The sequence below is a fragment of the Bos mutus genome, chromosome 16 (genome assembly GCF_027580195.1).
Source record: "Bos mutus isolate GX-2022 chromosome 16, NWIPB_WYAK_1.1, whole genome shotgun sequence".
NCBI classification, from domain to species: Eukaryota; Metazoa; Chordata; class Mammalia; order Artiodactyla; family Bovidae; genus Bos; species Bos mutus.
In genome coordinates this window covers 12457754-12481100 of record NC_091632.1, presented here as the reverse complement: position 1 = coordinate 12481100, position 23347 = coordinate 12457754, and the positions used below count along the sequence as shown (strand labels likewise).

At 42.1% G+C, this 23347-nt stretch overlaps 2 protein-coding genes across 5 annotated transcripts in view; one reads left to right on the top strand and one right to left on the bottom strand.

The window, feature by feature from the left end:
- Positions 1-22445, bottom strand: part of HSD11B1 (hydroxysteroid 11-beta dehydrogenase 1) — a 69933-nt gene extending 47488 nt beyond the window's left edge. Inside the window, exon 1 of one of the 2 annotated variants that reach the window (XM_070384721.1) lies at positions 22337-22445. In XM_070384721.1, coding sequence (XP_070240822.1) covers positions 22337-22415 — 79 coding nt within the window. In that variant the 5' untranslated portion in view covers positions 22416-22445. Of the gene's footprint in view, positions 1-18313; positions 18411-22336 lie in introns of those variants that run through there. The other variant, XM_005901355.3, reaches the window with a different exon arrangement.
- The window catches only part of LAMB3 (laminin subunit beta 3), a 188497-nt gene that overhangs the window by 87605 nt on the left and 77545 nt on the right, over positions 1-23347 (top strand). For all 3 annotated transcript variants that reach the window (XM_070384718.1, XM_070384719.1, XM_070384717.1), the window contains one exon: positions 18459-18631. The gene's annotated coding sequence lies outside the window, so the exon portion shown is untranslated. The remainder of the gene's footprint in view (positions 1-18458; positions 18632-23347) is intronic.

Sequence of the window (23347 nt, the reverse complement as noted above, 5' to 3'; positions counted from 1 at the left end):
CACAATGTATATGTTCCACATCTTCTTTATCCATTCCTCTGTAGATGGACACTTACATTATTTCCATGTCCTGGCTATTGTAAATAGCGCTTCTATGAACACTGGGGTATATGTGTCTTTTTGAATTATGGTTTTCTCAGGGTATATGCCCAGTAATGGTATGCTAGGTCATATGGTAGTTATATTTTTAGTTTTTTAAGGACCCTCCATTCCATTCTCCATAGTGGCGATACCAGTTTATATTCCTACCAGTAGTATAAGAGGGTGTCTTTTCCCCACACCCTCTCCAGCATTTATTGTTTGTACGTCTTTTGATAGTGGCCATTCTGACTGGTGTGAGGTGGTACCTCATTGTAGTTTTGGTTTGTATTTCTCTAATAATTAGTGACATTGAGCATCTTTTCATGTGCCTCTTGGCCATCTGTATGTCTTCTTTGGAGAAATATCTATTTAGATCATCCCCACATTTTTCGATTGGATTGTTTGTTTTTTTGATATTGAACTGCTTGAGTTGTTTGTATATTTTGAAGATTAATCCTTTATCTGTTGATTCATTTGCAAATATTTTCTCCCATTCTGAGGGTTGTCTTTTCATCTTGTTTATGGTTTCCTTTGCTGTGCAAAAGCTTTCAATTTAATTAGGTCCAATTTGTTTATTTTTGTTTTTATTTTCATTACTCTAGGAGGTGGATCAAAAAGATCTTGCTGTGGTTTATGTCAAAGAGTGTTCTGCCCATGTTTCCTCTAAGAGTTTTATAGTGTCCAGCTTTATATTTGGGTCTTTAATCCGTTTTGAGTTTATTTTTGTGTATGGTGTTAAGGAGCATTCTAATTTCATTCTTTTACATTTAGTTGTCCACTTTTCCCAGCACCACTTATTGAAGAGAGTGTCTTTTCTCCACTGTATATTCTTGCTTCCTTTGTCCTAGATTAGGTGACCAGAGGTGTGTGGGTTTAATCTCTTGGATTTCTATCCTGTCTCATTGATCTATATTTCTGTTTTTGTGCCAATACCATACTGTCTTGATTACTGTAGCTTTGTAGTATAGTCTGAAGTTGGGGATCCTGATGCCTCCAACTCCATTTTTATTTCTCAAGGTTGCTTGGGCAATTTGGGATCTTTTGTATTTCCATATAAATTGTAAAATTTTTTGTTGTGATTCTGTGAAAAATGCCATTGGTAATTTGATAAAGATTGCATTGAGTCTGTAGATTGCTTTGGGTAGTATTGTCATTTTGACAATACTGATTCTTTCCATCCAAGAACTTGGTATATCTCCCCATCTGTTTGTGTCATCTTTGATTTCTTTCATCAGTGTTTCATAGTTTTATGAGTACAGGTCTTTTGCCTCCTTAAGTAGGGTAATTCCTATGTATTTCATTCTTTTTGTTGAGATGGTAAATGGGATTGTTTCCTTAATTTCTCTTTCTGATTTTCATTGTTTTAGTGTATAAGAATGCAAGATATTTCTGTGCATTAATTTTGCATCCTGCAACTTTACTAAATTCTTTAACTAGCTTTAGTTGTTTTCTGGTGGCATCTTTAAGATTTTTATGTATAGAATCATATCATCTGCAAACAGTGATAGTTTTACTTCTTTTCCAATTTGGATTTCTTTTATTCTTTTTCTTCTCTGATCACCATGGCTAGGACTTCTAAAACTATGTTGAAAAATAGTGGTGAGAGTGGCCATTGTTGTCTTGTTCCTGATCTTAGAGAAAATGCTTTCAGTTTTTCACCATTGAGAATTATGTTTGCTGTGGGTTTGTCATGTATAATCTTTATTATGTTGAAGTAGTTTCTCTCTGTGCCTACTTTCTGGAGAGCTTTTTTTTTCTTTTAAATGATAAATGGATGCTGAATTTTGTCAAAAGCTTTTTCTGCATCTATTGAGATGATCATATGGTTTTTATTCTTCAATTTGTTAATATGGTGTATCACATTGATTGATCTGCATATATTGAAAAATCCTTGCATCCATGGGATAAATCCCATATGATCATGATATATGATTCTTCTAATGTATTATTGGATTCAGTTCAGTTCAGTTCAGTCGCTCAGTCATGTCCGACTCTTTGCGATCCCATGAATTGCAGCCCACCAGGCCTTCCTGTCCATCACCAACTCCCGGAGTTCACTCAGACTCACGTCCATCGAGTCAGTGATGCCATCCAGCCATCTCATCCTCTGTCATCCCCTTCTCCTCCTGCCCCCAATCCCTCCCAGCATCAGGGTCGTTCCCAATGAGTCAACTCTTCACATGAGGTGGCCAAAGTACTGGAGTTTCAGCTTTAGCATCATTCCTTCCAAAGAACACCCAGGGCTGGTCTCCTTCAGAATGGACTGGTTGGATCTCCTTGCAGTCCAAGGGACTCTCAAGAGTCTTCTCCAACACCACAGTTCAAAAGCATCAATTCTTCGGTGCTCAGCCTTCTTCACAGTCCAACTCTCACATCCATACATGACCACAGGAAAAACCATAGCCTTGACTAGACGGACCTTTGTTGGCAAAGTAATGTCTCTCCTTTTGAATATGCTATCTAGGTTGGTCATAACTTTCCTTCCATGAGTAAGCATCTTTTAATTTCATGGCTGCAGTCACCATCTGCAGTGATTGGAGCCCAGAAAAATAAAGTCTGACACTGTTTCCCCTGTTTCCCCATCTATTTCCCATGAAGTGATGGGACCAGATGCCATGATCTTCGTTTTCTGAATGTTGAGCTTTAAGCCAACTTTTTCACTCTCCTCTTTCACTTTCATCAAGAGGCTTTTTAGTTCCTCTTCACTTTCTGCTATAAGGGTGGTGTCATCTGCATATCTGAGGTTTGCTAATATTTTGTTGGGGAATTTTGCATCTATATTCATCAGGGATATTGATCTATACTTTTTGTGTGTGTGATATCTTTGGTTTTAGTATCAGAGTGATAGTGGCCTTGAAGAACCAGTTTGGGAGTGTTCCTACCTCTGCAATCTTTTAGAAGAGTTTGAGGAGGATAGGTGTTACTGTTCTCTAGATGTTTGATAGAATTCATCTGGGAAGCCATCTGGTCCTGGACTTTTGTTTGTTGGAAGATTTTAAATTACAGTTTTAATTTCATTACTTGTGATTCATCTGTTTATATTTTCTAAGTCTTCCTGGTTCAGTCTTTGAAAGTTGTAGCTTTCCAAGAATTTGTCCATTTTCCCCAGATTGTCCATTTTATTATCATATGGTTGCTTATTGTAGTCTCTTATGGTCTTTTGTATTTCTCCAGTGTCAGTTGTAGTTTCTCCTTTTTCATTTATAATTTTATTGGTTTGAGTCCTCTCTCTTTTTTTTCTTGATGATTCTGGTTAAGCCTTATCAATTTTGCTTATCTTCTTAAGAGAACCAACTTTTAGTTTTATTGATCTTTGCTATTGTTTTATTTATTTATATCTCATTTATTTCCTCTCTGATCTTTATGATTTCTTCTGCTGACTTTGGATTTTGGTTTTTCTTCTTTTTCTAGTTGCTTTATATGTAAGGTTAGATTGTGAATTTGAGAGTTTTTTTGTTTGTTTCTTGAGGTGAGATTGAATTGCTATATACTTACCTGCTATAACTGCTTTTTCTGTGTCTCATAGGTTTTGGATCATTGTGTTTTTGTTGTTATTTATGTCTGTGTATTCCTTTTTAATTCCTTTTGATTTCTTCAGTGATCTCTTGATCATTCATCAGTGCACTGTTTAGCTTCCGTGTGTTTGTGTTTTTTTTTTTTACAGTCCCCCCCACCCCGTGATTGCTTTCTAATCTAATAGCATTGTGGTTGGAAGAGATGCTTATTATTATTTCAGTTTTTAAAAATTTTCTGAGGTTTGACTTGTGACCCAAGATGTGATCTATCCTGGAAAATTTTCTGTGTGTACTGCGGAAGAAAGTGTATTCTTCTGCTTTCAGGTGAAATGTCTTATAAATATCAATTAAATCTGGCTGGTCTACTGTGTCCTTTAAAGCTTGGGTTTCCTTACTTATTTCTGTCTGGATGATCTGTCCATTAGCATAAGTGCAATGTTAAAGTCCCCCACGGTTACTGTGTTCGTGCTGATTTCCCCTTTTATAGCTGTTAATATTCACTTGATGTATTGAGGTGCTCCTATGTGAGTGCTTAAATATTTACAATTGTTAATTTCTTCTTGGATATGTCAACTACAAATTGGCACTTGCCATCTACCTCTATACAAGTGCTTCAGCTGAACACCTGATTTTCAACACCTCCTGAAAAGAGTTCAGGTTGGGGAGCAGAAACAGGTACTCCAATTCTTGTATCTCCTCATTGTCTAGAGAAGCACTGAAATCCTTCCTGGTGACATCTGCTGCTTGTCACTAGCAGTGACCTTCATGAGACTGCACGCACTCCCCCTTCCTCAAAAATCACATATCTACTCACCTTTCCCCCTAATTTTTTGGAGCAGTTTCTCAGAGCTGTCTGAGGTGCTGTCTCCTGGGTTATTGTTCTCATTTTGCCCCAAATAAAACTTGACTCACAACTCTCAAATTGTGCATTTATTTAAAAAGTCAACAGATGAATACCTTGATCATTATGTAGTATCTTTCCATACCTCTTGTAGCAATCTTTATTTTGAAGTCTATTTTATTTGATATGAGTATTGCTACTTCAGTTTTCTTTTGATTTCTATTTTCATGGAGTATCTTTCCATCCTCTCACTTCCAGCTCACTTATCTGTTCTTCAGCTTCAGTTATTTTGCTATTGATTACTTTTAGTGTATTTTAAAATTTCAGTTAATGTGTTATCCATCATTGTTTGTTCTTTAGATCTTCTAGGTCCTTGTTAAATATTTCTTGTATTTTCTCAGTCAGTGCCTCCATTCTGAGATTTTGAATCATCTTTACTATCATTACTCTAAATTCTTTTTTGGGTATGTTGCCTATTTCCTCTTCATTTACTTGGTCTTACAGGTTTTTACCTTGCTCCTTTGTCTGTAACATAGATTTTTGTCATTTCATTTTTTTGATGGGTGGGACAGGGTGTTCCTGTCGTATTGGTTGTTTGGTTTGAGGCATCCAGCACTGGAGTTTGCACTCAGTTGGACTGAACCAGGTCTTGGTGCCAAGATGAATACTTCTGGGATAATTCATGCTGATTAATATTCCCTGGGGTCTGAGGTTCCCTGTTAGTCTAACAATTTGGACTTGGCACTCCCACCATAGGAGATCAGGCCCGGTCGCTGGCCTGGGAACCAAGATTCCGCAAGCTGCTCGGCATTGCAGAAAAAACAAACAAACAACATGTACACAATAACAAAGAATAAAAAATAAAATTAGAAAAATAAAAAAATACATTCTTTAGAGAAAAATAAAAATATAAATGAAACAACAACAATAAGGTGAAATACCACCACCACTACAACTATAAAAATTAAAAACAAAAATACCCCGAAGGAAAAGGCCTTGGCTATGGGGGTTGGGAGCGAGTCTTTGGTGGGGTGGGGGCCTAGGTTCAGGACCAGTGCTGCTAGGAAGGTCCTGGGGGGCAGGGATGGGTTTAGGCTCAGCACCACTGGAGAGGGCCTTGGAGAGCAGCGGTTCAGGCTGGGGCCCCAGTGAGCTCCTTGGGGCCCAAGGAGGCGGGGGATGCTGGCCAAGTTGCCTTCTCATCCTCCCACCCTGTGAAGGTCCTTTCCCTGCCCCCACTGACCCCCTTGCGGTCCGTGGGCCACTCCAATTGCGGGCACCTCTCATCTCCCTCCACCACTCCTCAGAGGCCCCGGTCCCGTCCACTTCTGCTTCTTTTCCTCCCAACCCCTCATGTCCCACTGGTTCACATGGGGGTTCCTCCCATCCCCTCAGGTGTCCAAGGTCCCTGGCCAGTGCCTAGTAGCTGCCCTAGTTGTAAGGAGACACGGACTCTGCTTCCTTCTATTCTGCCATCTTGACTCCATCTTCTAAGGATCCTCTTAATCTTAAAAATCATCAAGGCTCTCAAAGAATTTTTACATGTGTGGGTTTACCTATTGATATAGATGTATTAGAAATTGAAACTGAGAATTTCTTGTTTTAACTCAAGAATACAGAAGCATCCATGTATTAAGCTTTGTATTATTACGCATCTTGTAGGCTAGGGAAACTCAACAGAGAAGGAGAAGGAAAGAGGATGAATGATGTTTTAATACAATTATGAAAACAGTTGTGACCTTTCAAACTTCCAAGAGGGTCTCAGGGACCCATGGGGACCACCCTTGGATCCATTACTTGGATCCACTGTGTGTTTGCAGTTACACGGCTGGTCCTCTCGTTAGCTTGGGAACTCCTGGAGGCCATGGATTATGTCTTTTTCATCTTTGTCTCTCTTCATTGCCTTCTAACTTTGCTCCAAAATAGGCATTCAGTGAAATTTTGCTCTTTTAGTGTTTGCAAGGCACTGCAGCAAAGAGAACATTGCTATCTTTCTGGAGCCTGATTTAATCTAGGGAAGTCACTGAGATTTAGCATTTTGTCCAGAACTGATCAACCCCCTGCCCCCTAATCCTCTTCTGCGGTGCTCAACAATTTGAAAACTAACAAATAATAAAAATGAAAAAGACAAAAGGAGATATGAATGTTTCACCTAGCACTTGTTTGGACTAGATTTTCACAAATCAAGTAAAGTTTCTTTCACTGCCATAGCAACGAACCTGAACTGTTCATTCCTTCACGCTGCTCCTCCTTCGTAAGGCACTGACCACCTACACTTCAGAGTAGGCTTTCAGTGAAATGCCCTTGGCAAGACCCACGCATGGTCAAAAACCCACATAGAATGAGTCGCTTTCAGCGGAAGGTGCATGGCTGAGCCCAGCCAGGAATTCTCTCTGACTTGATTACCCCCATCTTAAATGAATGAGGTCAAGAAAAACACAGAGGGGAAAAGAGGTCAGGAGCAGCCACAGGGCAATTTCTGAGCATTTGGTATAACATGAAGATCACAAATGGAGCACCTGTCATTTCTGAGGCAGCCGCGGCCAGAGTGCTCTTTGGAACTGTTTGGTAGCTTTGTTAAGGAAGCAGTCTCTTCTGTCTAAAAACTCATCCTGCCAGTAGAACCGTGAATGGGCAGACCTTGGAGTAAAAGGTGGGTGAACTCTATCTGTTTGGAGGTTCTGCCTTCCCTGGGAAAATAGTACCAACAGGTTGAAATAGGAAAGGATCTTAGCATAATGTTGTAGGATGCATAAACTTCTCCCCTTCTCTTGGTCTTCCCACCCTGCTCCCCACCCCGATCTGGTTCCTCAGGTCTGATTTTTTTTTTTTTTTTCCTGTTAAGAACGGCTAGGTCTGTCCCATCAGGAAATTGCAACCTCACTCCAGTATGCTTGCCTGAGAAATCCCATGGACAGAGGAGCCTGGCAGGCTCTAGTCCATGGGGTCGCAAGAGTCGGACACGACTAAAGCAACAGCACAGCGAGTCTGTGCCATGGCTACCAAAATCTGTTCCTAGCCAGGGAAACAGCTGAGAAATAAAATTCATCTTTTATGGCAAGATGAGAAAAATTTAAACAAAAAAATCTTCTCCATCCTTTGGCCTCCTCTTTCTTCCCACTAGGCATTGTATATCTGCACTGTACATCGACCAAAACACCCCCATTGACATACATACCTGCTCAGCCGCAAAGAGCCAGTCTCCCATTGTCAGTAGGACAATTCCTTAAAGATAACATTTCTTCATGGCGCTTAGATCTGGCTTATGTAAACTGTCAATAGTGCATCATTCTTTGTACATCAATATAACATCTCTCTCTCAGAAAACTTACATAACTGTGCCTTGAATTCTAACAGGTGGAACAATTCTTAGAGCTTTCCGAGATGCTCTTCCCAGCTTATAATCCTCAAATTTGGCTCAAATAAAATTTTCCTTTTCTTTCTTAGGCCAGCTGATTATTTTTTTTGTCAACACAACTATCATTTTACATCGTTTTGTCTGATAACATGGACTTCCTGCCCTCCCCACCCCAACCCCCTTCTCCCTCTCCAGTCTCCCTAACAAGAGGGAAAGTTCTATTTGCCAGCGCTTCTGCAGGACACTATTCCTAACAGACAGATTTACTCATATTTTCCAACTGATGGAAGCTCAGATGCAGGAAAATGAACTAGAGGTGGGATAACCTGCCCTGCACGCGCCGTCTTGACCCTGCTGGTCACATGTAGTCGGGTAGCAGGGGGACATGTGAGGCAGACTAGCTGGTGTCTGTTTGCCTAGGAGAGCTGAGAGCCTCTTGGGAAAGGAGGCCCGGAGTTTGGCTTGATCCTCTCCCCTCAGTGGGGCAGGCAGAGATAATTCTAAACAAGTCTTGCGGTTTTTCACGTTTTCCCCTGGCCCCTGGCATGTGAACTTGCACTGGGGCTCTCAGTAGCCTCGCACAGTAACTAAAAATCACTCCCCAGGAAGTCTGGTGAGACATGGTAGCACTCAGGCACCGTGAGAGAGGCCCACACAGTGGAGAGCACTGACCGAACAAGCCGCCACACAGCTTCGGCACCCCCAGCGTTTCCTCTTGGTTTTCAGCCTGGTTTTCAGGAGGCACGTCGGGTGGGCATAGGAGCCCCTGCCAGGCGGGGTGCTTAGGGTGCCCGTGACTACAGTGTTAGAGGGAGGCCACTTCCCTCTGGGGAGAAGTAGAGCTGCCACATGTAGCAAATAGCAAGTCAGGCCAGCCAGTCAAATTTGAATTGCAGATTGGCAACACATCCTCTTTAGGATCTGCATAATCTCAACTATTCCATGGATTATACTTATGCTAAAACATTATTCATGGTTTATCTGAAAGTCAGATTTAACTGGGTGTTCCGTGCTTTTTCCTGGCAGTCCTAGAAGTGGCCAGAACTTTGGGGACATTGAGAGATTGTGCCTTACGTTATGGACAAAGTATCTTTGATCGTAGTAGCTCCTGAGAGCAGAGGTGAGAACCCCATGTGTATCTTCGTCACAGGCGGACCCAGCCACCCAGCCGCAGACAGCCCCCAACGGGGCCAGTAGCAAAGGAGGAAAAGGCTACGTGCCACGTGGCGGCTGAGTGATTTAATCTACTAATATTTATTTAGGGCCTTCCACAGATCAGGTCCTGTGACCTCTGAAAAAGCAAAATGCTTTCCAAGCCTTAGAAGGAGACAGACATGGCAATCAATGAAATGGGATGCAGAGGGAGCTGTGTGAGAAAACAGAAGAAGATGTGGAAGAGAAGGCAGTGTTTGGGAAAATGCAAACAATTCCACACAGAGGGATCACTGAATTGCAAGGGGTGGGGTTACATGGGGAGAAATCAGTCCAGAGAAGCCGGCAGGAACCACACCCCTGAAGGCCATCCACCTAACCACTGGAACCACTGGTTCCGGCATTTACTTCCAGACGCGAAGCCTCTGCACCCTCGTTGCATCCCAGAACCCTTCCTGTTCAGTGGCCTTTTGTACCCCTCCCAGCCTTAGGCTGAGCATTCTGGTTCACCTGCCCACCTCGGGCTCATCAATCCAGCCTCACTCTCTCCATCAACACTTCCCTCTCCCGGTGCTGTTGGGGTGCTGGGTCTGGCTGTGTCCCTGGGTGGCTTGCAGCTCTGGAGCTTTGCGCCTGCTCCCAAGCCTCTTCTCCCCTGGACTTCTGTCCATGTATAGCCTCTGGCCTTTCTTCCTTCCTCTCTGACTGCTTCCTCTACCGGGAGGCACCCTGTAGAGGTCTGGATCCCTTGAATGTTGGGGTTGGTCTTGCTTCTCTCCTTATTCTGTCCTTCTCTTTCTATCTTCTCTGGGCATTTCCCCTCATTCTTGTGGTTCCGGTCGCTTTCTTTAAGCTAATGTGTATTAAAAATCTCTCTCTCCTGGACTGCCTTGTATCCTAAGCTTCAGGTTGCATAACCACCTGTTTACTCAACCTCTCCCTCTTCATGCCTCCTAAACACCTCAAGCTCAACATGCCCAAACTGACCTGATTATTATTATTTTTAAACAGCTTTTGGGAAGCAGTATTTATAGACCAGAAAAGCATCTCATGATAAGTGTACAATTCAATGTTTTTTTTTAAACAAATTTGCAGAGTTGGGAAAATATCAAAACAATCCAATTTTAAAACATTTCCATCACCCCCCAAAGATTCCTCTCGCCCATTTACGATTACTTCCTGCCCCTATCCCCAGGTGTGGCCAACCAGTAATCTAGTTTCTGTCTCTCATATTAGTGGAGTCAGATAATATGTGATCCTGTGCCTGGCTTCTCTGGCTCATGGTTTTGAGGTTCATCCTTGCATCCTTGCGGTAGCATGTAGCAGTACTTTGTTCCTTTTTATTGCCCAGTCGTTTCACATTGTATGGACATACTACATTTTGTTTACCCACTCACTGACTCACAGACATTTAGAATTTCCATTCTTTGGCCGTGATGAACAGTGCTGCTAGGAACACTGGCGTCAAAGTCCTTGTGTGGCATTGCTGGGTTAGGTGATAAATTTATATTTAACTCAAAGAAACTGCCAAACTGTTCTCTAGTGACTTGGTGATGTGTTTCAGTCAAGGGCTTCACCATCCCCCCAGTTAATGCTTCAGAACCTTGGAAATCCTTCTTTACTCCTTCCTCTCCATCTTCCCACATTCCATTTCTCACCAAGCCCAGTCGATTCTATCTCCTAGATATCTCTAGAACCATTTCCCCATCCTCACCCTCGCTATGACTCTCCTAACTTGGGCCACTGCTACTTCCTGCTTTAGCAGCCTCCTCACTCTTCTCTCTGCTTACCCCACCTTCTCCAATCCATTGATATATTTAAAAAAAAAAGCTTGTGAAACATTTGATATGCACAAAAGAATAGAAGAAGCCATAAATAACTTACGGGGCAATAATAAAGCAAAAGCCTTATTGGCCGACCATCCAAATTAAGACCTGACTGTTGCCAAAACTGTAGAAGTGCCCCGTGGGCCTTGATGCACCCCGTTCTTCTTCAGTGGCTCCTTATTGTTCGTAAAGTTCAAACTCATTAGCTTTGCAAGCTCTTTAGAACCTTTGAAATCCTTTCCCAGGATCCTCTCACCATTCCTACCCCTGTTTCTTCTTACCATTCAGGTTCTTCTCCCTTTCAAAGTCACCCTCCCTTGGACGTGTAAGGTGCTCCCTAAGCACTGGGTGTTTCTCTGATCACAGCTCCCAGGACTTTGTAGTCACAGTTGCTCATTTTTCCCCCCATTACACACAGGTCTGAGAAGCCAGTGTATCTCCCATGCTTAGCACAGTGCTTGCACATGTTAGATGCTAGAAAGCATTTTCTGAGTGTTTAATGGAAATTGACTCATACATAGAGATGAAGATGCTTGTTAGATATTTGAAGGTCAAGAGAAATGTCTAGGCTAGATATATTGCTTTGGGAGAATGAAATCATATAAACTAAAGTTAAAACCATAGTAGATGACACCCCATCTAGAGGGCGAAGGGTACAGTGGGATGTTACAGGAGAGGAGGACTAGTAGAAAGGGGCAAGGAGAAGCAGGGAGCAGGGGGGCCTGAGGCAACAGGGAGGTGGGCTGGGGTGGGCAGAGGGTGGTCTCTATGAGGTGCCAGAGGTCACAGCTTGGAAGCTTCTGAGAGGTCAAGGAGGACAAGTGACAAAAATACATTGGGTCTGGATATAGGAATCGCTGACCAACCTAGACAGCATATTCAAAAGCAGAGTCATTACTTTGCCAACAAAGGTCCGTCTAGTCAAAGCTATGATTTTTCCACTAGTCATGTATGGATGTGAGAGTTGGACTATCAAGAAAGCTGAGTGCGGAAGAACTGATGTTTTTGAACTGTGGTGTTGGAGAAGACTCTTGAGAGTCCCTTGGACTGCAAGGAGGTCCAACCAGTTCATCCTAAAGGAAATCAGTCCTGAATATTCATTGGAAGGACTGATGCTGAAGCTGAAACTCCAATACTTTGGCCACTTAATGCGAAGAACTGACTCATTGGAAAAGACCCTGATGCTGGGAAAGATTGAAGGCAGGAGGAGAAGCGGACAACAGAGAATGAGATGGTTGGATGGCATCCCTGACTCGATGGACATGAGTTTGAGCTAGCTCTGGGAGTGGGTGATGGACAGGAAAGCCTGGCATGCTGTGGTCCATGGGGTCACAAAGAGTCGGACATGACTGAGCGACTGAGTTGAACTGAGCTGGAGGCCTGTCAGGGCTCTGAAGGCACTGAGGCCGGAACGCGACGGGTTGAGGAGGGATGTATTTGAGGAAAGAACGTGTTTAGTGTGAGTGTAGGGGAGAGGAGCTTTTGAGGAGCTTGGGTTGGGGGATGTGCAGATCTGAAGGAAGGTTCTGATCTTTAGGACAGCAGTGAGCTAAGGTTTCATTCAAATGTTTTTGAGTATCTTCTCTGTCCCAGATACAGTTCTGGGGTGAGCGTGTTTTCAGCTTGTGGGAAAGATCCAACAAAGTCCCTGGCTAGAGAATCACTGGAGCGGCAAGATTTACAGGGTCTGAGGATTGGGCATGTGGAGACTCAAGGAAATAAGGTGAGGGTGGATATCGAACTCTTGCAGTCTCCTAAATTCAGCGAGCTTTTTAGCCTAATGTGTTTCCTTCCTTCGATTTTTGATTTTTGAGAGGCACATGGATCTGACTTCTCCATCTGTCCATTTCTGTTGGAGGGTGGGAGAGGAAGAAGGTGGGAAGTTGAATCGCTTAAGGTCTCCTTTCCCTCACGTTTAGCCACAATATGTAACTTTTATTCTCATTTCTGCCTCCCCCTGCTCTGTTCCTGGTCTGTGTACAGTCACACCTGTAAAGCAGATGTCTTTCCCAGGTTGGCTGAATTTTTCCTTTTCTGTCTGATGGGAGGTTCATGAAGTTTGAGGGCTTGGAAACAGCCTGGGAAAAGGGCCTTATAGCAACGGAGGGAGAATTTCTAGGTTTAGGACGTTAAGAGTTTTGACAGGTTTTTGCCAGCAGAGGGAGCCCCAGGGCTGGGCGAGAAAGCTCAGATTGCGTGCGTACACGCGTGATGACTCCATGGACCATAGCCCAGGTTCCTCTGTCCATGGGGTTCCCCAGGCAAGAATACTGCAATGGGTTGCCATTTCCTCCTACAAGGTATCTTCCCCATTCAGGTATCGAACCCGAGTCTCCTGCACTGGCGGGTGGATTCCTTACCACTGTGCCACCTGGGAAGCACAGACTCCTGGGGTTTAAAATTTCAGGAATGAGGTCCAGCAGTCCAGAGGGGTTTATGGGTTAAGATAAGAGAAGATGAAAGAGGGAAGGAGGGAGGAAGAAGACGGGCTCACAATACACCAACATATACACAGAAACAGTTACACAAAAATCACATAACCCCACCCCCAACCCCTCCCTCCACGCACTCACAGTTTCTGCTTTACTCCAGTGATTCTTAAAACTTGCTGTGCAGTTGAATCATCTGGGGGGCGCTAAGGGAAGATTCCCAGGTCCCACCAAGGCTTGTTGAATGGGAGCCATCAAGGTTGGGACCCAGGAATCTGTATTTTTGCAAAGTGCCCAGGAGATTCTGAAGTAGCCTTTAGACAAACAGACTGGCAAACACCTCTGGGTAGTTAGGGAAATACTTCAAGTAGAGCTTGTTGGAGACTGAATTTAATGGCTCCAGCCATCAACATGTGGAGTGGCAATAGAATGTAATCCACGAATGCTGTTGTGACTGAGTCATTTCCTTTCTTTCTTTCCTTCTTTTTCTCCCCTCTCTCCCTTCTTTCCTTTCCAAGTAATTTTTGTATTCATTACTATAATACAGGAACAGTGTCTACAAAGTCACATGATATCAAAAGGCTTATAATGCTAACAGCCACCCTTGCCTCTCCCTTCCCCATGCCCAGGTCCCTTTCAAGGGCAGCCACATTTTAAAATCCTATTTCTTTCCTCTGAATAACTCCATATTTTAAAACATTTACTGCCATTCTTGATTTTGTAACATTAGAAATTATTTATTGATTTCCCACTAAGGAATATTAGGACTTGCCGTTTTATTTTACAGCACACGCAGACACTCATTCCCTTCCAGCTAGCTTCCTAACACTATTAAATCACAATTTTAATTAAATCATTAGTCAGTGTTCATATTATTATGACTGACTTTTTGCAGCTCAACAATTTGATGTACTATGATTGCATTTCTTTGTTTGTTTTCTTCTATCCGCCCCCTGCCTCCAACCAGGAGTTAATAATCGTCTCATTTTTGTTTGTTTGCTTACTCAGTTGTCATGTTCTCCAAATCCTCTGGTAAAAGCAATATGGCTCAAATAAATTAGTCAAATTAATTGGATAATCTATATATTTTTTCCTTTGGAGACATTCGTTTTGGAGCCCCTGGCCTTCCTGTTCCAATCCAGACTAGGAGCTTGATAGGCTGGTAACTGGGACCTCCCTTTACATCTACCTGACCACCCCAGCTCTTCTTGGCTTGCTTCCTCATGAATAACAGGGAACTGACTGTGGGGTGCTGTTTCACATCGAACACTTTTGCATGGGCTTTGATCCACCAGAGCCTGGTCACGTACAGGCCAGGATGTCAGCTCTGCCAGCGTCCTTACTTTACCCTCTTCCTGATTCATTGTTTGGCTGAGGAAGGATTTCAAAATTGGGGATTATTTTCTTCTGAAATTGGAAGACGTTGCTGTATTGCCTTTCAGTTTCTAGCTTCCAGTGTAGATACTGAGAAGTTCAATTTCTGTTTGGACTCCTGATCTGGCTTTGTGAGCTGTTTTTCTTCTCTCTAGAACTTTTGGGATCCTTATCCCCCCCTGGTGTTCTAACATTCCTAATTATGTGCTTTGAGGAGACAGTTTTGTGTTTTGTTTTGGTTCATTGTGTTGAACACCCACTGGGTCCTTTGAATATGGAAATGCAAATCTTTCATTACGGGGAATTTTGGAGAAATTCTCTTTCTAGTTAATATATTCCCCTCCATGTTCTCTGTGTTCTCCTTTTGGACTTAGAAGATGTCAGAGCTTCTGAATGGATTGGATCTTGTAAATTTCTTATTGTTTTTGCCCTAATTTTCATCTCTTAACCTTTCTGTCCTACTTTCTGGTAGATTTTGTCGATTTTATCTTCCTGTGTTTCATTTTAAGTTTTAAATTTCCAGTTGTATTTTTATTGTACAAAGCTCCTGTCTGTTCGTGACTACTTCTTTTTAAAACAGAACAGAACAGAACACTGACTGCTTCATCTTCACTGATGGATACACTGCCTTCTTTTCTCTCTGAGGGGCTACCAGTATTGTCAAGGGCTACTGTTAGTAATTTCTTCTGACCCTCAAATATCAGTATGTATAATCTTTTTTCCCTTTTGTTGTATAGTTTCTCCAAGGAGGAATGCTTCATTCCTCTGCCTACGGTGGACTGGAGTAAGGAGAACGAAGAGGCGTATAAGTTGGGCGGTGTGTGTTTGGGGAGCTAAGTCAGGATAAGGGGCTGGGCAATCTCATCTTTCAGTGTGGAGGCTTCCTCTCATCCTGTTCCCAGCTCTATGCCTGAACCACCTTTTGCTGTGTCTGATGTCCCTGAGCCTGGCACCTCTTTAGCCAATTTCTCCAGAAAATAAACTTTCCTTCTTCTTGGAGGGCCCATCTCTTCCTCTGCATCAAAGTTCCTGGTGCCCTGATCGCTGAGATTCTCCCGGGCTCTATGGCTTCTCATTGCCCTCCTCCTACCAGCGGCTGTTGGGCTTCAATAGTTTCCAGTTGGCTAAGTCACTTCTCCCTCATCTGTCCACTTTCCATTCTCTGAAAGGGCGTTGACATTTCTCATCCATTGTTTCCACGCTGGTTCTCTTTTGTCCTTGTCCCTTATAGCATGCACGTTATTCTACTGGGATTGGTGTACTTTGTAAGGGAGTAGAAATAAATGTTTGTTCCACTGGAATGTTTAACCCTAGGAGGCTCTTTTGTGTAGCCTGACAGGCTTTTTTGAAAAGCCTGTAGTAGTGCCAGCTTCTGTTCCTCCCAAGATACCAAAAATCAAGACTGTGGGAGGGAAACTGTTTATTAAGTCATTTGAATGGAAGAAAAGAAGGGGGAATCTTTCATTTGTTCACTCATCCTTTTTCCCCAGATATTTATTGAGCACTAGTAAATGTCCAATGAGCTTGGAATGTTCAAGCTGAGCAATGTCTGGTGTCTTCCTTCAAGGAGATGGTAGTTAAGTATGAGGAGGGTAGGCAAGTAAGTCAAAGCTCACAGTAGCATAATAATAGCTCTAGTACAGTAGTAAATCTAAGGTCACAATTGTGTAATAATAATGTGTATAGGGTGCTAACGGGGAAAGAGTAGGGTAGCCAAGTCAGCCCAAGGCGGTGGGAAAGCTTTCTGGAGGAAGTGATCCTGGGGCTAAGTTTTGAAGAATGAGTACAGTTTATGGAGATGAAGACATTGGGGGAAGGCTGTGCCCAGCAGAGGGAACTGTCTGTGATTAGGTAAGGAGTCTAGAGATAGCTTGAGATGTCAGAGCCACCTCAAGTAGGTTGAAGTGGCTGGAGCAGGGGTCCATCTGGGGAGAGTCCTGAGTCACTGAACTATAAATATTCACATTAGCATGGTGCTGGGACTAGTAATGAAAGCTGCAAAAATCATAATTTCTTCTTCTCTCGTGAATTTGAGCAAATTAAAAGAAATTATTTGTATTAATAAAAGGAGGATACCATGTGATTATATAAAGAGATAAGCTGACTCAATAGTAGGATTGTAAAGTATTCCAGCTCTTTTGTGACAAACCTGCCTTAAACCCTTCTACTTGCTCCAGTTTCCTAACAGTTATAAAACAGATTCTAGAAAAGCTTAACTATTAGCTTTAACTATTAAAATCTTTCCCCTCTTTCTGTTTCTTCCAGATAAGGATTACTTAAGCATCTTTTAACTGAATATTTTATTTTATTTAATCAGAAGATGCCGTGTTTATAAGTTCTTGGGTGTTTGGGGCACTTCTGTATAAAGTTTCTTGCAAGGCTCCTGGGTGGAACCAAGATAATTGAGTTCCAGTCTCCCTCTCCTCCACTGACATATATGTGACCTTGGACAGGCCCTGCCCCTGTCTTGGCTTCAGTTCCCTCACCTGGCAAACAAAAGGAATTAAATTAGATTACCTTTAAGATTTGTTCCAGCTTGGAAATTTGATGCATGGAGCTTTTTAGCTCTACTGAAATTAGTATCAAGAAAGAGCTAGGATTTTTGGATTTTATTTTCACATCATACATAAGAGGGAAAGGCAATTCCTTTCAAATTTTGGCAGGCAAGCAGAAGTGAGATTCTTCCATCTGTCCTCACTTCTCCCGCCCTTCTTTCAGCTTCTGTGACTTACTCACACAGAACCCAAAGGAAAATACTGGCACTAAAAGAAAAAAAAATTCAAGTGTGTGGTAAGCTCTGTTGGAAAATTTGGGGGAGCAGGACTCTTCAAAGCCAACTGTTGTGAAAACACACCAGCGTCGTCTATAAGCACTTTCCAAAGCGTAGGTTTAGCAGTTTTTAATCCTCTCAACTGACTGGACCCTTCTGGATGGTACTGTCTGTTGATGGCAAGGGAGGATTTGAGTAAATGGTGTGGAGGGTGGGGAATTCTATTTCCTGCTCCTGTTAGATTTTCTCTAATGGACCTGAAACCAGGGGGTTTGAATTCTGTCTGATCAGATGCTTTTAAGGCTCAGAAGGTCAGTATCCCGAGCAGCAGGCTGGACTGGGATTAAGGAATAGAAGAACAGCACAGAAAGAATTTTGATTGATCACTTTAGGCCTCCCTTAGTCCTCTGAACAAGACTCCTTGAGATAAAACATGCCTTCTTCAAAGCTCTGGATCTCAATATTAAAAGTATTAAACTAGCTGATAACTGGACGCAAAAAGCAGATATCAGCACTGTTAGCAATTCCCAAGATACAGCTGAGTGTTTGTGCTCCGTCATTGCTTTAAAGCCAGTTTATAAAAACACAACCTGCAATCTTCGTATGATTTCAACGGAACATGCAGACATTTTTAAAACTATTTTTGCAACTTTTGGTTCCAACTTAACTTTCTGTCCCAAAATGATCAGAATGTACTCAGTGCCAGTAACAGACATCTGGTTCCATCTGTGTTTTATCACATCTTTCCTCCTGCACATTGCAAAGCTCATCGGGCATTTCTTTGGGGTTTTTTGTTATCTGTTTTTGACCAGCATTTGACATTGAAATCTCTTTCAGCCCAGCCCTCCAGTTTATCCCAAATAGATGCATTATTTCAACAGCAGTTTTTTGAGGACCTACTATGGACTAGGCCCTGACACAAGTGGTGATGCTATTGTATATTATTGTGGTTTTAAAAAAGTCTTACCTTGGGGTTTCAACCAAATTTGACTTCTTTTTATTGATCTCGTTTTTCCTTTTGCTTCTTTTTCTCCCTTTCACTCCTCCTCTGCCTTCCCTTCTGCTTCATCTCTCTCTTCCTCTGTGGTTTCCCACTCTTTGGGGAGGGGCAGGATTTCCTGCTCAGAAGTTGGCTGGTTTCTGGGAGGAGCCAGAAGACCTGAATCGGGACTGGAACCAGCTAGTCTGCCACCTGATACAAGAAGGTGAAACATGGGCCAAGACGAAGGCCCTTGTCCTAGGACTGAGCTTGCAGCCAGGAGGCGCCGGGAGTCAAAACCCAAAGGTGAGCCAGAAGGGGCCAGTCCTGGGCATTGGGCATCAGGGCTCCCCAAAGGACAGAGGCCCCCCCGGCCGCACATGGTGGGAATGCTTGGAAGTGGTCCTGGCAGTGGTTGCCCTGGAGACCTGTCCGTTACTACTGCTAGCTCTAAACGTGCCAGAGGCACGCCAGACAGAACCCGTCTCACCTTTAGCAAGCACTTGCTCTCAGATTCCTGGCTTTGCCTCAGGGGAAAGCATCAAAACAAGAACTGGGTTTGGGCAGATTTTCCTTTCCCACCATGAGAGACCAGCAATCGAATGTACTCTGAAAGGCTGTGTGCCTACATGTTTCTTAATTATCAACTCCTTAGGAATCATCGAGATGACTCATAGACCACTATGGTGATCACATCAGAGGAAGTGTGGCGTGGATGGCAGAGGGCAGACAGGGTGCACAGGGGCTGGGGACTGCACAAGCAGGGACAGTGATTCCAGCCTGATTCCCGCCAGCTAATGATGGAGAGTCGTATCCCAGTTCAGAGGTCTTCATTCTTTCGGACTAAGGCACGGGCAAAAATGTATCCACAAAAGTGTAATTTCTTCATCCGTGTATGTATTCTCTATTCAACAAATATTTAATGAACACCTGTCTATTGCCAGACAGTGGGTTGGAAACTGGTTGTGACCTGAACTGCCCTGGTGGGGAGTATAATTGACATGGGTTGTTGTACTCTGATCTCTCTGTGACTTGGGGACATCAGTTAGGAAGGACTGGAATCGTTGGGTTCTAATGTCCATCACTTCATGGGAAATAGATGGGGAAAGAGTGGAAACAGTGTCAGACTTTATTTTTTGGGGCTCCAAAATCACTGCAGATGGTGACTGCAGCCATGAAATTAAAAGACGCTTACTCCTTGGAAGAAAAGTTATGACCAACCTAGATAGCATATTGAAAAGCAGAGACATTACTTTGCCAACAAAGGTCCATCTAGTCAAGGCTATGGTTTTCCCAGTGGTTATGTATGGATGTGAGAGTTGGACTGTGAAGAAAGCTGAACGCTGAAGAATTGATGCTTTTGAAGTGTGGTGTTGGAGAAGACTCTTGAGAGTCCCTTGGACTGCAAGGAGATCCAACCAGTCCATTCTGAAGGAGATCAGCCCTGGGTGTTCTTTGGAAGGAATGATGCTAAACCTAAAACTCCAGTACTTTGGCCACCTCATGTGAAGAGTTGACTCGTTGGAAAAGACTCTGATGCTGGGAGGGATTGGGGGCAGGAGGAGAAGGGGACGACAGAGGATGAGATGGCTGGATGGTATCACCGACTCGATGGACGTGAGTTTGAGTGAACTCCAGGAGCTGGTGATGGACAGGGAGGCCTGGTGTGCTGCAATTCATGGGGTTGCAAAGAGTTGGACACGACTGAGTGACTGAACTGAACTGAACTGAATGTCTTCCTTGTAGTAGCATCACTGGGCAGATTTTGGATAGTCATCTGTTTCTTAGCCAAAAAGGAACATTGGTTCTTCTGAAGACCCGTCTACTCCTTCAATATCTACACGTATCATTATCTATGGGCTCCCAATTCTTAAAGGATGAGGACTTTTTAGTCTTATTTTTCTTTCAGGAGCCAGTTGTTTTATCCGGAGAACCATTAAGTTCTATTGATTTCTAGCTTGCTGCTGCTGCTGCTAAGTCACTTCAGTCGTGTCCGACTCTGTGTGACCCCACAGACGACAGCCCACTAGGCCCCCCGTCCCTGGGATTCTCCAGGCAAGAACACTGGAGTGGGTTGCCATTGCCTTCCCCAGATTTCTAGCTCACTTTCATTCTAAGGCTCTCTGAAACTGTCTGGTCACATACTGGGTATTTTCTCAACTGCCAGGTTTGGATTTCAATTATTTTTTTCTCATTAAAATTCCTAATTCATATTTGATCTCATAAAAAAAAAAAAACTATGAAAAAGGCAAGTCTCCTTTTATTTCAACTGTTGGGTCTACTCCAGAATGCTCTTTGAAAATTTCCTGAAGTCTGTTTTCATTTTTAATTTATTATTTTTAATTTTTTGTCCACTATATCTTTAAAAGAAAGGCTTTTAGAATTGTTTTTTTGTGCTATGTTTTCTTTTTTTTTCTTGCCTTCTTAAGGCACTTTCTTTTTTCATTTTACACAGTTGAGTTATTTAAATTTTTCCTTTCTTGGCCCTGCTATTTTTAAATATTTTTCTCCAGCTGAAGGATTAACAATTTACTGAACTAGTTGGTAAAGATCTAGTCCAGAACAACAAGTACCCAATAAAATCCTAAGTTACGTAAAAAATTTTTATGTGACTTTCTAAGATTTAGGAAAATCCTTAATTTTAACTCTTAATATGGCTCCAGGCCTGGATTTTAAATTTTAAGTTCTTTAAGACTGCCTTTTGGCTTAGCAAATTTACAATGTAATTATTTCTTTTTCAAATAAAACTCTGAAAAAAGGGCTCCTATAGAAGGTCAGGGAAAGGTGAGTGGAAGAGACAGAAATGAAATAAGGTTGCTTTCAGAAAATATTAGAGTCTTGGAAAGAGACCATGCTGGATTGGAATTTTGTTTTTTTGTCCTCAGCATACTAATCAAAGTAAACTATTGATTCTTTAAATTCCTGGAGTTCCTCTTAAATGTACTAATTTATTTAGGTGTTCCTCTAAAATGAATTAATTTATTTATTTTGATATGTCAAAAGTACCATGCTGACTATTGTTATTCTATACTCAAACTTTTTGCCCTTTATCAAAGTAAATACAAGAGTAGGGATTATAATGCAACAAGAAAGCGGGAATTCTTCCAAGAGAAGTTTGCAGATTTGATGTAGAAGAACCGAAGAACGGCTATTAAGGACGTGTGCCTCTGAATGGGTATCTTGGATTCCCTTTCTAAGCAAAAGTTAGGAAAGGGCCATGCATGCCACCTGACAATTTTCCACCCAGAATATAGACGAGAAAATGACTTTCTTTCACACCTTGGTGAGCAAAGGGTGCTTCCATGAAAGTTTTGAAGGGGACCCCAAGCCAGGTTTGATCATTTACCTTTTCCTCAACTGGTCACTAGGCTAATGGAGTTCCAACTATTGTCCCCAAGGATCAGCTTGGATTGAATGGTGACTTACTGGGCCATTCCAGATGGAACATTTCTTTACTTGTGTATCAGAAACAAGGCATTTCAGTACAAAGCAAAAACATGTAAAATAAACTTGACAATATTGATAAACAAAAGCAAAAGCAAAGTGAGAAGCAGGGGAATAGTAGTTTCATAGCAAATACAGTTATCAAAAGGTATGCCTCCAAAAAAAAAAAAAAAAAAAGAGTCTAATGAACTTATACAAGACTGATGTCTGATTGCTGCTGCTGCTGCTGCTACGTAGCCCCAGTCGTGTGATTACTTAGTAGTAAATTCCATGGACAGAGAAGCCTGGAGGGCTACAAGTCCATGGGATCACAGAGTCAGACACGACTGAGCGACTGAGGATACACACACCACATACCTTTCAGATAAAATGTCTAATGATCTTATACAAAGGTCCTGGTATAATTATTTACCAAAATGTGCACCTGTAAACTAATATTTCTAATCCCTTTACACAAAGACTGAGATCTAATGATTTTATACAAAGACATACTTGATTAGAAATTATAGAGGCAGCGAGGCCTCAGTGCAACCAATCAAATTCAGATTATTGTTGAGACTGACTTACCTAGAAGCAGATCTGAAGGACAGTAGAGTTTGGACACGAGGAAGCCAGTAAGTGTGTCTTTTGAATTTTGAGAAAGCATGAAGTTCAGAGCTTGGTGTACTTTCCCAGACCTAAGTAGGCTGACCTCATCTGTAGCAGCATATTTATTTGTTGATTGGTTGGCACTCTGAAATATATTTATGGAATGAGTCAGTTCCTGGTTAAATGATGGTCAGAAGTGAGGGACTGTTACTGATTGGTTGGCTTGAAAAAGCTTGTTACCTGAGGGGGAGTCGTGACGTATGGAGCCAGTGGATTTAATGCTTGGCTCTGTTTACTATAATTAAACAACAAATTTTCCCTAAGAAAGTGTGAAACTTTTAAGTATCTGTGCAGTTAATATCTGCTATTTGTTTTCACTAGAACATAGTACAAGTTCACATTAGATATTAGCCCCAAATTCTATATATATCTTTATTTATATTAATAGCACAAAACTATGTATATATATTACTTATGTTTTGTTGTGTTTTGTAAAGAGCAAGGTGACTAATAACTGTTTCACTAGGACTCACTGTGAGGAAAATTAGATTCAACTGTGAGGTTAAGGTATTTTCTAAGAGAAAAGAGCTTTAGTTAAGTAAACTTAATCAGGAAATAGTATATTTTTAAAGTAAGTAAATTATCAGGAAATCATTTATTTTTAATTAAATTCATTACTTTTAATAGTCATCCAGCAAGAAAGAAAGTATTTGTCAACATGCTAAGAAAAAGAACAAAGAAGCGTTGAAAACATAAAAGAGAGTGGTTTCTAGAGAAGCAGGCTGGGATGGGAAATACAGTCCCTATTTTGTGGTTATATCAAACAGAATCCTAGCATCATGTAACTGGATGGGGCCTCAGAAACCATATAACTGACCTCCCTCCAAGTTTAGAAATCTCCTGTGCAGTTTGCACCATCCCTTGCATCCTCTGCTTGGGCATTTTTAGTAAAGGGGAGCTTAATATGTATCACAAGGCAACTCACTATGT